Source organism: Topomyia yanbarensis, chromosome 1 (genome assembly GCF_030247195.1).
Source record: "Topomyia yanbarensis strain Yona2022 chromosome 1, ASM3024719v1, whole genome shotgun sequence".
Classification (NCBI taxonomy): domain Eukaryota; kingdom Metazoa; phylum Arthropoda; class Insecta; order Diptera; family Culicidae; genus Topomyia; species Topomyia yanbarensis.
Genome location: NC_080670.1, coordinates 195,234,488 through 195,249,274, shown reverse-complemented (window position 1 = coordinate 195,249,274; position 14,787 = coordinate 195,234,488). Strand labels below are relative to the sequence as shown.

Below are 14,787 nucleotides of genomic sequence, written 5' to 3'. Positions count from 1 at the left end.
CACCGGATCTTGGGTTAATATGAATTTTTTTAATTAATTTGTTAATTTTTAAAAACGTAATTCTAATAAATATTATTTTTTATTTCCCCCAGAGCCCGGAACCGTCAGGAATAATCGATCTCACCAACTTTCACGTGGCCGAAGGAAATTACACCAAGCGGAAGAACGTGTTCAAGCTGACGACGGTGTCCTACCACCATCAGCAGCATCCGCAACAGCAGTATCACCAGCAGCACCCAATGAATGCCGCCCAGTCCCATCAGCATCTGGCACTGCATCATACGCAGTCTGCGGCCGGTGGGTTGGTGGGCCTGGCGGGAACTGGACCCTCGTCGGCGTCCTCCTCGGCGGCTACCTCGCTGTACAAGGGCTACGAAAGGGAGCTGCTGATACAGGCCGATTCCCACAACGATATGCGGCTGTGGATGGACTCGCTGCGGACGGTGTGCCGGAGCAGTCAGTATTTGAACAGTAGTGTGAGTATACAAGTTTGTTTGTTTACTATGTGCGCTGTGTTTTTGGGTGGGCCCGCGGAGGTGTTATGGTTGGAGAACTGTGAAGTTGTGATTCGTGTGCTCTTGTAAAATTTTGTCCAATCAGCATCCTGACACATAAAGCCTGATGTTTCTTGGGATTGATTTTATGTAAGAAAAATGAAATCTAGTCAAAATGAAGGTAATGTTATTTCATAAAAAATGCGAAATAACTTCGACGGCGTTTGGATGAACACGTGAACTTTCTTTGAAATTCCTGCCATCAGCTGCCGCTCACTGAACTGGTCAGCGTCGGCGTTCTTTTTTTCAACATTAAGCCTTCGTTCCAGTTTTCTGTAACTTCCATTTTATAATTTTCCAATACTTTTAAATTGGGTGGAATTATGGGCAGTTGGGTGAATATTGACGAAGTATCATCGCAGGGCCTCCTGGCTGTTGAAGCAGGTGGCCAAATCTGACCAGAAATTGAAAGAACCTTTGTGAGTCTTAACGCAAGATATGATTCATTTCTACAGGTATGCTTATACCGCTTCGAATCGATCGTTTTCTTGATGATTAAAATGTTTAGTTTTAAATCCGAAGCTTCAAACTCCTTGCCAGATCATTAAGGGGGTGGAGGTTGATATCACTATTATTTTACTCCAGACAAACCTAGCCTAGAGGTCCTGTAATATCCGGCGGCAGAAGCCAAGAATTGATCAGCTGGGTATCTGCACCTCCCAAGTAACAATTGTGCTTTTATGGCACTCTTGTCTCGTTTAAAACTTAGATTGCACTTATAGCGTGCTATAAAACTTAAATTGTTACTTGGGTTCTGTCGTAAGAAGCGACAAAAGCAAAACTCTCTTCTTTATTTCTTGCATCTTTCAGCGTTTCTAATTTTTTGAACTAAATTAGAAAATTACACGGTGCTACAAAATAAAACAAATTGAATGAACCTTTAAAGTGGTATACTAAAGGTTGTAGATCTCGTCAAATACAACACAAAACCACGTTTGATCAATTTGATATACCCTCAAAATCTTGATTTATAGCGAAAAAAAGAGAACATTTTTCAGGAAGTATGGTGCTAATTTTGGTACTAGTTTAGATACATCATCTAACTAGACACCCAGTTGGTGCTAGTTACTGACGAGGGGAATCCGAAACACTAAAACAAAAAACCATACTTTATGTAAGGTCTTGTATCCTTATGCACAAAAATTTGGCTTTGTCCAAAATTTTCCCATTTGGGAATTTTGTACATTTTTCAGGATTTTCAGAACGAAAAATTTTTCTGCGCGGTCATTTTCCAACAGATTTTAAATTCTCTAAGTGTTTTAGGAAGAAGAAGAAGTGAAGTTTCCAACGGTATGCTATGTTACTCTGCGGTTTTGGGACTACAATATGAAAGTACCCATTATTTTGCGACTTTTTCAACAGCTGTATGAAAATTGCCTTACATTTTTATTAGGAAGCGTCCTTGTTTAAATAGAAATTTAAGGAGAATACACTCAAGTTTTTTTTACGCGGTTTTTTTTGCACGTTTTTTTTACGCGGTTTTTTTTACGCGGATTTTGAAATTTACGCGGTTTTCATTTACGCGGATTTTGAAATTTACGCGGTTTTCATTTACGCGGATTTTGAAATTTACGCGGTTTTCATTTACGCGGCCTGTATCCCCGCGTAAAAAAAAACCTGAGTGTATTTAATTCCGCATCCAACGACATAATTATGATCAAAATCGGTTGGAAAATGGCTTAGTTAATATTTTTTTTCCAAATTAAAATGTTGCTCGCATGAACTTTTAAGGGGACAGTCTCATATAAAATTATGAAAAAATAGATTTTTTTGCTCGATTACGTATGCAATCAAAAGTATGTGGGTGAACTTTGAGCTTGAAATTGGAAAAAAATAACCGTAGATATAATTATAGCATCTTATAGTGCGATACAATATCTCACTATCCCTTAAGAGCTCATGCGAGCAATTTTCTAATTTAGAAAGAAAATAATAACTCTGCCATTTTTGAACCGATTTTGATGATAAATAGGTCGTTGGTTGCGTAATTGAATGCTCTCTCTAAAATTTTATTTCAACAAAGACTCTTCTTAATAAGAAATTTTTATTTTTTTTTCATGGAAAAATCGGAAAATTATGGTTGTTTTTAAATTGCTGACCAAAAACCGTAAAGCATCTATGACAAAAGGACATTCAAAAAAAATTAAAATTAGTCGAAAAATGACCGCATTTTTTAATGCCGAGCGTCCCGAAAAAAAGTTTTTGTTTGCCATAAATCAAGATTTTGAGGGTATACAACATTTTTCAAACATTGTCTTGTGTTGCATTTGGCGAGATCTTCAACCTATACTAAGTCACTTGAAAAGTACAAAATAATTTTAGCACCGTGTTATGTCTTATTTTTCTTATCTCTCCGCGATAATCCAGCTTGCTTCTTTTTATATTAGTTAGAATAATAATAAAACACGGGCGTGCGTGAAATTGAATAGTAATTGTCCGTCATACAAAGTAAGGTTTTCAAGACATTTAATGCTTGTTTTAGGCCGCTCAAATTTATTTCATATTCTAGCCTCGAAAACAAGCAGTTTTTCAGATGTGGTCTCAGGTGGTATCCCAAGCAACCAAAAGTTCGTATAAGGGAGCTGGATAAGCTTCTCGGTTTAAGTAATTTTGCAATACGTTTTATGTACTAATAGTGGCTTAAGCAGCTTTCAAGTTCCATCAAAGCTTAAGCAGCTTGAAAGTTCGCTAAGAACTTTAGGTGAACTTTAAAGTGTGCTTTTTAAGTATTATTCAAACTTCTGGTTGCTAGGGATACTTCTTTTAATTATTTTCGTCAATTTTTTATGTTTTTCTTTGGCTAGTTTGTCTTTTGTAATACAGTGAAGACCCGTTTTTATCAGTTCCTTGGTGAATTTTGGGTTGATAAAACGGGGACATTGACAAAATTGGGACATATATTTTTCTTTCTTTTCAATAAACCGTAGCTCTTAAAATATTATTCTTTAGTCCCTAGATATAGCCTCATAACCCTTTCTGATTATTTAGTTTAAATTTCCTTTAAGAGGGTCTAACACAGCAAACTTTATGGAAAAAAATAAATATTTTATTTTTGCTTATTTGCTTCGAATCGCTAAGATAAGAAAAATATGCTACAGGAAGGATTTACTCGATTTCAACTTAGTTCGTATGCTATTTAGTGGCGGGTTCAGGGGGGCTTAAATTCTTGAAATTTTAAAATAATTTCTATTTTAAATTCGTTCTAAATTCAAAATCATTCCAAACCACATTCCACCACCAAAACTGATTTTAATTAAATGAGGGTACTACATATTACGCATTGTACAATAAAATCATGCGGATTCATAAACCGAACACAACCTCAAAGGTTCGTTCGAATCGACGATGGTCATATTTTGTGGTCGGTCGGTTTCTCATGGAATCCCCACATACTTCCAAGAGTCTTTCATGAAAACCTAAATTTTTAATATAACTTTTGCAGTGTTCATTTTTTGCCTTTCTCATATAAAGAAAGGCTATGCAATCACTGTAAAAATCGACTTTTTAACCGAGGCCCGGAGGGCCGAGTGTCATACACCATTCGATTCAGTTCGTCGAGATCGGCAAATGTCTGTGTGTGTGTATGTATGTGTGTGTGTATGTGTGTGTGTATGTGTGTGTGTGTCATTTAAACTCACACAATTTTCTCAGAGATGGCTGAACCGATTTTCGCAAACTTAGTTTCATCTGAAAGGTATAACGCTCCCATAAGCTGCTATTGAATTTTTAGTTGATCCGACTTCCGGTTCCGGAGTTACGGGTTGAAGAGTGCGGTCACACAGCAAATTACCATATAAACTGGTACCACCATGATGTTCAAATGATGTAAAACATATTAAAATTGATGTAACATTACTCTAGTTTGCGGGTCTGGATCACTAATGATCAATCAAAGCAGCTTTGACCACATTGGCCACCTATGACGGTTCATGACGCCCCCGGGGAACCCGCCAAGTTCCTAAGCTAATATCACACCCATTCCCCAACGAATTCTCTACCAATTTTTACAAACTTGATTTCAAATGAAAGATACAGTAATGCCATTGACTGCTGCTGAATTTCATTCGGTTCTGACTCTTGCTTCCGGAGTTACAGGGGTGTTAGTAAGGATACACTGGAATTTCCCATATAAATCGGTACAATCGTAATACCTCAGAGGCTAAAAACTATTGAAATGGTCACCAAATAACTTCTAATCGCAGATCTAGATCACTGATTGCCAATGAAACATTCTTTGAATATATTGTCCACTATCGACGATTCCGGAAGTCCGGAATTCCGGGCATATTCCACAATTAAAGTCAAATCGGTTCTTCGGTGATGACTGAACCGATTTTCTCAAACCAAGTCTCAAATGGAAGGCAAAATATGCAGTTGAGTATTGCGTCGCCGCCCCTCCCCCCCGCCTTGCCCTTAAACCTCCCTCCTTCATCACTCCCCTCCTCTTGGACCACCCTCACGCCCGCATTTCCTTCATCCACCCCGTATACCGAAATAAGATGAAGGATTTCTGACGCATCCTCCACTGTTCAAACCCATTCCACCAACCTTTCCAAATTAAAATCACATGAAGATAACATTGAACTCATGCTTATTAAGCTAATTAAATATTATTCTTTTGCCTTTCTTATATAGAAAGGTTAAGCAATTGCTCCAAAAACCGACTTTCTAACCGAGGCCCGTAGGGCCGAGTCTCATAACATTCGACTCAATTCGCCGAGATCGCAAAATATCTGTGTGTATGTATGTGTGTATGTATGTATGTATGTATGTATGTATGTATGTATGTATGTATGTATGTATGTATGTGTGTTTCTATTGAATTTCATTTTCAACCGACATCTTGTTCCGGATTACGAGTTGAAGAGTATGGTTACGAAACAAAATTTGTTGATTTGTCCACATCGGTTTCTCGGAATTTTCTGAACCGATTTTGACAAACTTAATTTTAAATGAAATGTCCATCAGCTGCTGTTGAATTTTGTGTGGATCAGAAGTTCTGGTTCCTGAATTACAGGGTGATACGTACGATCACGCAGCAAATCCCGATTCTAACGAATCCTGCGATGAATGTAAAAAGGTGATTTTTTTCCAAAATGTAAACACAACTGTTGAATTTGTAGATTTAGGTCCCCAACAGTCATTCAAAGTCTCTTTGGCCACACTGGCCACCATCGACGGATCCTGAAGTATCCAAATTCAGAATAACGGTTATATTGGTTTCTCGAAAATGGCTAGACCGATTTGATTAACTTAGTCTCAAATGAAAGGTGTTGCGTCCCCAGAAACTGATATTAAATTCCATCTCCATCCGACTTCCGGCTCCGGAGTTACGGGTTGTGGAGTGCGATCACATAGAAAACTCCGATTCAAACCGATACCGCGATGAATGCAAAAACGTGCTCTTATATATACTTACCAAGTGTAATAAGAATGAAAGACATTTCCATAATGTTATATTGTACGAACCAGCTATTATATCATAGTTTGGAGAAATGAGAAAGGCACAATTGCACCTCTAGGTGGATTAAAACAGGTTTTTTAATGTATCTTTTAGATTTTTTTCGGAGTTTTTGAAGACGAATATTGTTTTCTAATACATCAAGACTCTAGCTTCTATTATTCAAAAGATATAAGTACTTATAATATCAAAATTTTATTTTTGGAAACCAATTTTGTGAAATTTAAAAAAAATATCGTCGCCATTTTTTGCTCAATTATACCTCGAATCATAACCTTATACGGAGCTGAAAAAGATTTTTTTTTGCCCCAATGAGTTATAATGGTACTCCAAAGAACCCCATTCTTGGTGAAAAAGTGCTCATAACTTTTCAACGATAATAGTTGGATATGTGGTACAACGAAAGAAATTATTCGCCTTAAAACAATCTTAAAGTTGTCTGAAGACTACTTCAGTTTTAAATCAATACCGGACAAAAGTTTTTTGAATAAAACAGTTTTTCTAGGAAACACTAAAAGACACCCTAGCCTTTGATTTAAAATTGTAAATTGTAAAATGAAGTGTGGCAGATAGAGCTTACATGTCTTCAGCAAACTTTTCTTAAATTTGTCGTTTTACAACTTCGCTGAAGGTCGTTTGGCTCTAGCTGCAATAATTGAAAAGGTAGTGAAACTAGAACCACCCTAACTGGTGTTATGACAAGAAAAAGGTGCTCACAAACTACGAAAACTTTTTCAAAGATTTGTTAAGGCTAAGTTGTTTAGTTTAAGTAAAATCTAAAAATTCTTGCTAAATTTGCATGTTGAAGCACTGTGCACTGTAGCGCTTCCCGGCTGTAGTGGCGGGTGGCCAATTCTGACCAGAAATTCAAAGAACCTTAACGCACAGTATAATTCATTTCTACAGGCATTTTTGCTTATACCGCTTCGAATCCTTCGTTTGCTTGGTGATGAAAAGTTTGGTTTTAAATCCGAAGCTGCAAACTCCTTGCCAAATCATCAAGGGGCTGGTGCTCACTAAGTGGTTCACTATTAGTTTGCTCCAACTAAAATCTTCCTAAAGACCGTGTGATATGCGGTCAATGATGTCAAGACTCTTTGCACTAAATTAGTAAATTAGTTCTTATCATTTTATCTTATCTTCCGGAAATAAACCTGCTTCTTGTATTAATTAGAATAATAATAAAAAAGTGAAATTTCTTGTAATTGTTCGTCATAGAAAGTAAAGATTGACTTTTAAGGTTTATTTTGGGCCGCTCAAATTTATTTCATATTTTCGCCGCAACATTTTTTTAAATGTACCCTCAGTTTGTTCGCTTCTTTTAATTATTTTTTTCGAAATTTTTTGATATTTTCCTTATGCTAGTTTGTCTTTAGCGATAAAAATATTAGATTTAAGGGGGGGGGGGGGGAAGTATTAAGGTGTAATAAAGTATTTTTGGTAAAAATCGATTTTTTTTGCGATGCAGAAAGTTTCAGGGAAGGTTTAAAAAGCTTGAAAAAATAAAATTTTGATATATCATCGTTGTCATGAAATATTTTTTGAAAACTGATAAAACCAAATTTCGACTACATGCAATTGGACTATTGTAAATATGCTGGTAGAACTGTATTAAGCATCGGAAGGTAAAAATTGAGCAGCTTCTAGCACTGCTAGAGAATCTTGATCAACACAGGTTTTTCGTATTTTCAGACCCCAACAGTTTGAAGCGAAAATAAGGATGTAGTCTTATATATGCTAGAAAAAAAGTTGGCCATGAAAGATTGATTCTATACTCCCAGTTATTATCATCTACATATTCATTCTCTGTGCAATTTTCAGCTATGAATGAACAACGGAGTTAGCTAGGGATGATCGAGCAAGTGCAAGCTCAAACAAGGCTGCAGATTCCTTGCCAGATCATCAATTTTCGACCGCATTTATCCGCGAAAACAAACTTGAATGGACTATGGACATCGGAAACCCAGCTTCGTTACATTTTAGATATATTTTTTGAATGCATATAAGAAAAGTTTACTTAATTTTTTTAATTGAAATTGATGGCGGACATTTGAGTTGATAAATGGAGCGTCTCGTAACTGCAGTTAAAAAAATCGAAAAGATTTTCAATTTACTTACAATTCCACGTGAATTATGAAAAATCCTAACTTTTATTTAGGGTTTTCGCTAAATTCTACAGAGTTTTGACTCACCGCGCTTTAAAAAATATTTAAATTATAAAATCACATGCGCGCGTCACGTTTTTTTACTTTTGGGAGTGGATCTTCCAAAATTCTAAGATAAAAGAAATAAAAAAATGATTTTTGACCTTGTAAAGCAGGCTATTTACTAATCTATTATTAGAAGCAGCTCCATTTCCGTAAAATCAGTATTCAGTTTTCTTCTTAGTACTGGCGCGTGGGGATCTGGCTTTGATACATACAAAGCGTAGTCTGAGCACTGATAGTGACTTGTATTTGAGCACGATAAGTCAGGTATGACCAGAAGAACATCCGCTAAGAGCACGTTATCGCGACACGCAATGTTTAATAGACTCCGCTTTAGTAAATGATGCCAAATCAGGTGGTCATATCTTCATTTTGATTTTGTTATCGTATATGTAACCATGGATCTTGATCCTAACATTGTTATACGCAGCGACACGACTAAGTTAAACACCATAATTATAAATGATCTTAGTACTAAATTCCTTGCATGATAAATAATGATAAAAGTGAGCCCAAATTTCATTTTAACCTTCAACATTGAAGTTTCACCATGCAAACAGATGGGTAGACATGAAAATAATTAGAGATATCCACCAAGATGATGTTCCGAAGTAGGTCCACGGTTGATCTTCGCTCATTTTCATACAAATGATGCACGGATTTGAACCAATTCTAGGCTAATTGTATATTTAAAACCAATACAATACAAAAAACCTAAATTTTGGTGTCGGTTAAACCACCCTTCGGTCCGTGGGAGAACCTCCCAGTTTTAACAATTTTAATTTCTTTTGATTATATCTCTGTTGTTCAAGGAATCTAGAAGACAAACCTGTTTTAGCGGCAGTGCTGCCAAATGTACCCACATTTTATCAGTTGAAAAATAAAAGTAAATTTATTTTGTAATATATCAATTTCAATTTTAAAAATTTCAATACTATTTTCCTGCCAGATATTTTCACATAAAACTGCCTTAAAACCTCAATATAATTTGATCCCATACCGAGATGCACCGTTCAGAAGCAAAATTGGGTTGTTTACATATAAAATCGATGCGCTAAGCTAGAGGAATTGCTTTCTCTCTTCAATAGAGAAATCGTTGAAAAGCGATTATAGATTGGATGACAGTTGCGATTGTGTGTGTGATCTCGGTTTAGAGACAGGGTACGATCACTGTGACCACTGTGCGGCTATAAACATGTGTTCTTCCTGGGACGTCATTATAGCCTAGGTATCGCATAACTGTTTTCGCATTGGGTCGAAGTCCCAAGGGTTGCAGGTTCGAATCCTGCCTCTGGAGGGATTTTTTTTTCACAAAATTGCTTTCGTAACACACTATCGATCTGTTTTCCCCATTGAATGCCACCAGCAACTCTTCAATAAGGTATTGGCCCTTACGTCAAAATCAATTATTATGAAATATTAGTCGAATAGCGGCCATTTTTGAAAACGATCCACACCGTTGGAAAAATCTCCATTAAAAATGAATCACTAGTACTCTAACAATGCCCTGAATAGCTTGATTGATTTTCACAAAGATTATGTAAACTGCTTTTTTCGTTGGCCGCCTTTTGAGGCTTCCTCAGTTGAACCTTAATACATTCAGCAAAGATATTCGCGAAAATAAAAAAAAATTGTCGAAAACATAATCTTAATATACGTACTGCCAAGAAAATTTGGAAAATATAACATCTCTATCGGTGAGATTAATCATTGAAATCACATCACCATATGAAAGGTCTTATAGAGACCACAAAGTCCTCCGAAGACATCATTGACCTAAATTTAACGATTTAGAGACGTAATTAATAGATCGCACGATTTTAGTAAAAAGAAAACATTGTATGGTAGTCCGACAACTGGAATACTGGTAATAGACTTGATACTTTCCGAAACGGCACTAAAAACATGAAATTTAATTTCTTTTATGCCGAATCACCGTTTATAGTCGATTTAATGGGGCGGTGCTAGCAATGCAATAACATTCTCGCTCGCCGGTCGAATCGTAGACGACCAAACAGGGCACAGATATTGACTGCCTTAACAGAATCAGATCTTTTCTTTATTTGTAGTAGTCGTACATTGTTCGGGATTATATGCCAAATTGTTTTGCATATTTCCGATAAGTTAGTGCAAAAATCTTGAAGATATTTTACATTTTGGCAGACGCACATATGCCGCCCTGTCACTAAGGGTCGGTCAGGTAGAAATGGAATTCGACTAGTTCAACCCTTTTAATGAACATTAAATTTTTTTTAGCGGTGTATTTTGGAGGGTTAGGCATTTTATAACTTGATTGAAGACACATAATCCGACAAAAAGGGTAATTTTATCTTCTATATACTATCGTTCTACTCGATAATCCTACTCGTTGCAGCAGATATGTTGAGTCTTCCAAAAATTTCACTTCCTTGACCTGATTCAAAGTCTGTACTAACAGGTTGTCGTGCTCAATAAAATTACAAAATAACAAATTACAAATTGCAAATTACAAATTACAAATTACAAATTACAAATTACAAATTACAAATTACAAATTACAAATTACAAATTACAAATTACAAATTACAAATTACAAATTACAAAAAAAAACCTTGCTGGGAAGGTGCAGATTTATTTATTTATTTATTTCTGGCATTTTCTATATAGCATGGGTTATAGCGAATTTTGCTAAACCGGGAGTCGCCATCTTTGATTTTAAAATGGCGTCAAACATAAATTTCTGGAACCTACTCGTGAAGACGATTCCGAAAATACACATATTGAGAAGGTTACAGCGATTCTCGCTAAACCGGAAGTCGCCATCTTCAATTTCAAAATGGCGTCAAAAATCAATTTCTGGCATCTACTCTTCAAGCCCATTCCGAAAATATCCAGATTGATTGGGTTAGAGCGAATTTCGCTAAACCGGAAGTCGCCATCTTGAATTTTAGAATGGCGTCAAACATAAATTTTCAGCACCTACTCGTCAAGCACCTACTCGTCATTCCAAAAATACCCATATTGATTAAGTTACAGCGATTTTCGCTAAACCGGACGTCGCCATCTCCAATTTCAAATTGGCATCAAAAATCAATTTCAGGCACCTACTCTTCAAGACCATTCCGAAGATACCCATATTAGTTGAGCTACAGCGAATTTAGATAAACCGGATGTCGCCTTGGATCTCGAAATAGCGTCAAACATAAATTTCTCGAACCTACTCGTCAAGACCATTCCAAAAATACCCATATGGATGAAGTTACAGAGATTTTCGCTAAACCGCAAGTCGCCATCTTTGATTTCAAAATGGCGTCAAAAATCAATTTCTGGCATCTACTCTTCAAGACCATTCCGAAAATATCCATATTGATTGGGTTATAGCGAATTTTGCTAAACCGCCATCTTTAATTTTAAAATGGCGTCAAACATAAATTTCTGGCACCTACTCTTCAAGACCATTCCGAAGATACTTATATTAGTTGAGTTACAGCGAATTTCGCTAAACCGGAAGTCGCCATCTTTGATTTCAAAATAGCGTCAAACATAAATTTCTAGCACCTACTCGTCAAGACCATTCCAAAAATAGCCATATCTATTAAGTTACAGCGATTTTCGCTAAACCGGAAGTCGCCATCTTCAATTTCAAAATGGCGTCAAAAATCAATTTCTGGTACCTACTCTTCAAGATCATTCTGAAAATATCCATATTGATTGGGTTATAGCGAATTTCGCTAAACCGGAAGTCGCCATCTTTAATTTTAAAATGGCGTCAAACATAAATTTCTGGCACCTACTCTTCAAGACCATTCCGGAAATATCCATATTGTTGAGATGAGTCCAGACCCGTCTCTTTCATGTTTCCGAAAATCTTCTAAGTCTTTTGCATTCAAAAGGAATTAGAATTTTTTTGCAAAGACCGTGTTGATTGCGAAATCCGCTCAAAAAAGCTGCCAAAATTCTTCTAAGTTCTTTGCATTTAAAAGGACCTAGATTTTTTTTTCAAAAAAAGTGTAATTTTTTTGCATTCAAATGGATTTTTTGCGAAATCCGTTCAAAAAAAACTTCCAAAAATATTCCAAAGTTTTGCTGAGAGTTTTTCGAATCAACCCGTTCTTTATAGGCGGTACGTTTCCCCCGCGTAACAAAAAAACCTGGGTGTATTATTACATTTTTCGGGGTTGTTTGGTTTTTTATTCGGCATTCCGGCGGCTTCACCAGGGCTGCTTCACCTAACATTGTGATGGGGTCATGTCATCTTGGATATAGCTGACGAGTCACCGCATTTCTTCCTCAGTCGCCCCTTCCAGGACGGACGCTGTTTGGAGCCGCTCCTAACATGGAGAAAGGATTCTCTTCTATTTCGGCCTTCCCTGTCAATTGTCAGGTTGCTCGCGCCCCAGCTAGCGTCACGTCGCACAAATAGAAGTTCATGATGATGATGACGAACACCTATAGTCTCAAACAAAGTCTAAATTTTGGTAGAAAAGTCAATAAAAATCCATCCGAAATTTCAAAAATTGGAACAGTTTATATTTTACGAATTTAATCGCAGTTTGCAATAACCAAAGACTTCTATTTACTCACCATAGCTTGTTAACTAACTTTGGCTTCCCCGGTCATTCATAAAGAATCCAACTACTCTCACTGTGAATGATGAGCCGAAATACCCTTGCTTTTCTTCACAGCTAACGGCCAAGGAGAAGAAAACAGAAAATATTGCGATGTTTTCTGAGATTTCATCCGGAAACAAAATTGTGAAGTACGGATGGATGACCTTGTAGGTTAAAACCCCCAAATAAACAAACAAACACTGTGGACTGTGGAGTAAATATAACAGTATAATAACATTACTTTTGTTTTTGCTCATGATATTTTACATTTTGACTGAAGCACATATGCCGCCCTGTCACTAAGGGTCGGTCAGGTAGAAATGGAAGTTCAACCCTTTTAATAGACATTAATTTTTTTTTCAACGGTGTATACTCGATAGTCCTATGCGCTGCAGCAGATATGTCGAGGCTTTAAAAAATACTTAGCGGAAGAGGAAATTATACTCTAGGACACACAGATTTGTTTGGGATGCTATTTCCATCGAAGACTCACGTGAACTGCTAGGAATTTTTACGCAGTACGCTCTCTTCCCATTCAGCGCCTGATAATGGTTAGATACCGAAAGCTAAAAAAGGCACATCAAAACAATACCCCCGTGCGGCTCACTGATAACAAACCTTATCAGCTCCGGTTGCCATTCGATATCGTCAATAAAAACCTCTTCTGTTTGTGTAACGTACCTCCCCACTAGCTATCAGTCGTTCCGCGGAATAAATTATGTGACCTAGCCTAACGCGCACTACAATGGATTTAATCCTAACAGCTCCAATAATAGTTGTGTACTATCCACAGAACGGTCGCTTCGTACGGGTTGACCGCGAGCAGGAAAACATTCAGCGGGAGATCTGTCAAATTTTGTCCCGCTCGGTGCATGGAGCGATTGTGTGTTTTTTTCAGTCATTGTGAATAACAATAATCTCTATCTCTCTATCTTAATTCCAGGATTACATCAACAACTTCGGCGGTCAGCAAGCCGAACCCCAGCGAGTGGCCGCCCTGACAAGTGTGCAATCAACAACCAGCAACGACGAATTCTCGCCTGTCCTATCGGCAAAATCACACCGCAAGTATGCCCTCGGGTCACGATCTCCCTCCGGCCAGTCACCGGTTACCAAAAGCCGCAAGACACCGCAGCATAACTCGGCAGCAGTTCTCACACCGGCGGCGATAGCAAATGCCAACAGTCACCACAGTGGGAAGGAAAGTTCGGACAAGGAAACCGGATCCCCCAAATCGAAAACCTGGAAAGGGATCGTTGCCCGGCAGTTTCGAAAGATGCAAGGTCAGCCGGGTTCCCCGGGAGCCCAGCATCCGGAAATGCTGCTACCCGATGGAGCTTCCATCAACGTTCCTCTGCCGCTGTGTCCACCGTCGGATGAAAACCCGTATGTTCCTTTGCTGCTAGCTAAGTGTACTGGGATCGTGGAAACCAAGGGACTGGGAGTGATCGGAATCTATCGGATACCGGGCAATACGGCCGCGATATCTCAACTGACCGATCAGGTAAATCGCGGAATGGATGAGGTTACCCTCCGGGATCCCAAGTGGGAGGACGTAAATGTGGTTTCCTCGTTGCTGAAATCGTTCATTCGGAACCTACCGGAACCGTTGCTACCGAACGAACTGTACCATAGCTTTATCTGTGCCGATAAACTGTCCGGCCAGGCGAGACTGATCGAGCTGAAGCAACTGCTGAAGCGAATTCCGACCTACAACTACGAAACGTTGAAGCATCTGATGCGTCATCTGCACGCCGTCAGCACCAACGCGCTGGTCAATCTGATGGACCCGCGAAATTTGGCAATTGTTTTTGGTCCGTCGGTGGTGCGGTCGGTTAACGAGTCGCTGGAAACGGCTGTCAAGGACATGAAGCACCAGTGCCAAATCGTGGAAGTGCTTATTACTCATGTGAGTGTAGAGAGTTTTAAATGAAAATGTAACAGTGAACAATAATTTTGTTTTTTTTTTTTTCGTT

General features: G+C 37.9%; 1 protein-coding gene across 5 annotated transcripts in view; it reads left to right on the top strand.

Annotated features, from left to right (window-relative positions):
- Window positions 1-14,787, top strand: part of LOC131686146 (uncharacterized) — a 546,994-nt gene that overhangs the window by 364,753 nt on the left and 167,454 nt on the right. For all 5 annotated transcript variants that reach the window (XM_058970337.1, XM_058970364.1, XM_058970347.1 and 2 more), the window contains 2 exons: window positions 93-476; window positions 13,755-14,720. In XM_058970337.1, the coding sequence (XP_058826320.1) occupies window positions 93-476; window positions 13,755-14,720 (1,350 nt within the window). The remainder of the gene's footprint in view (window positions 1-92; window positions 477-13,754; window positions 14,721-14,787) is intronic.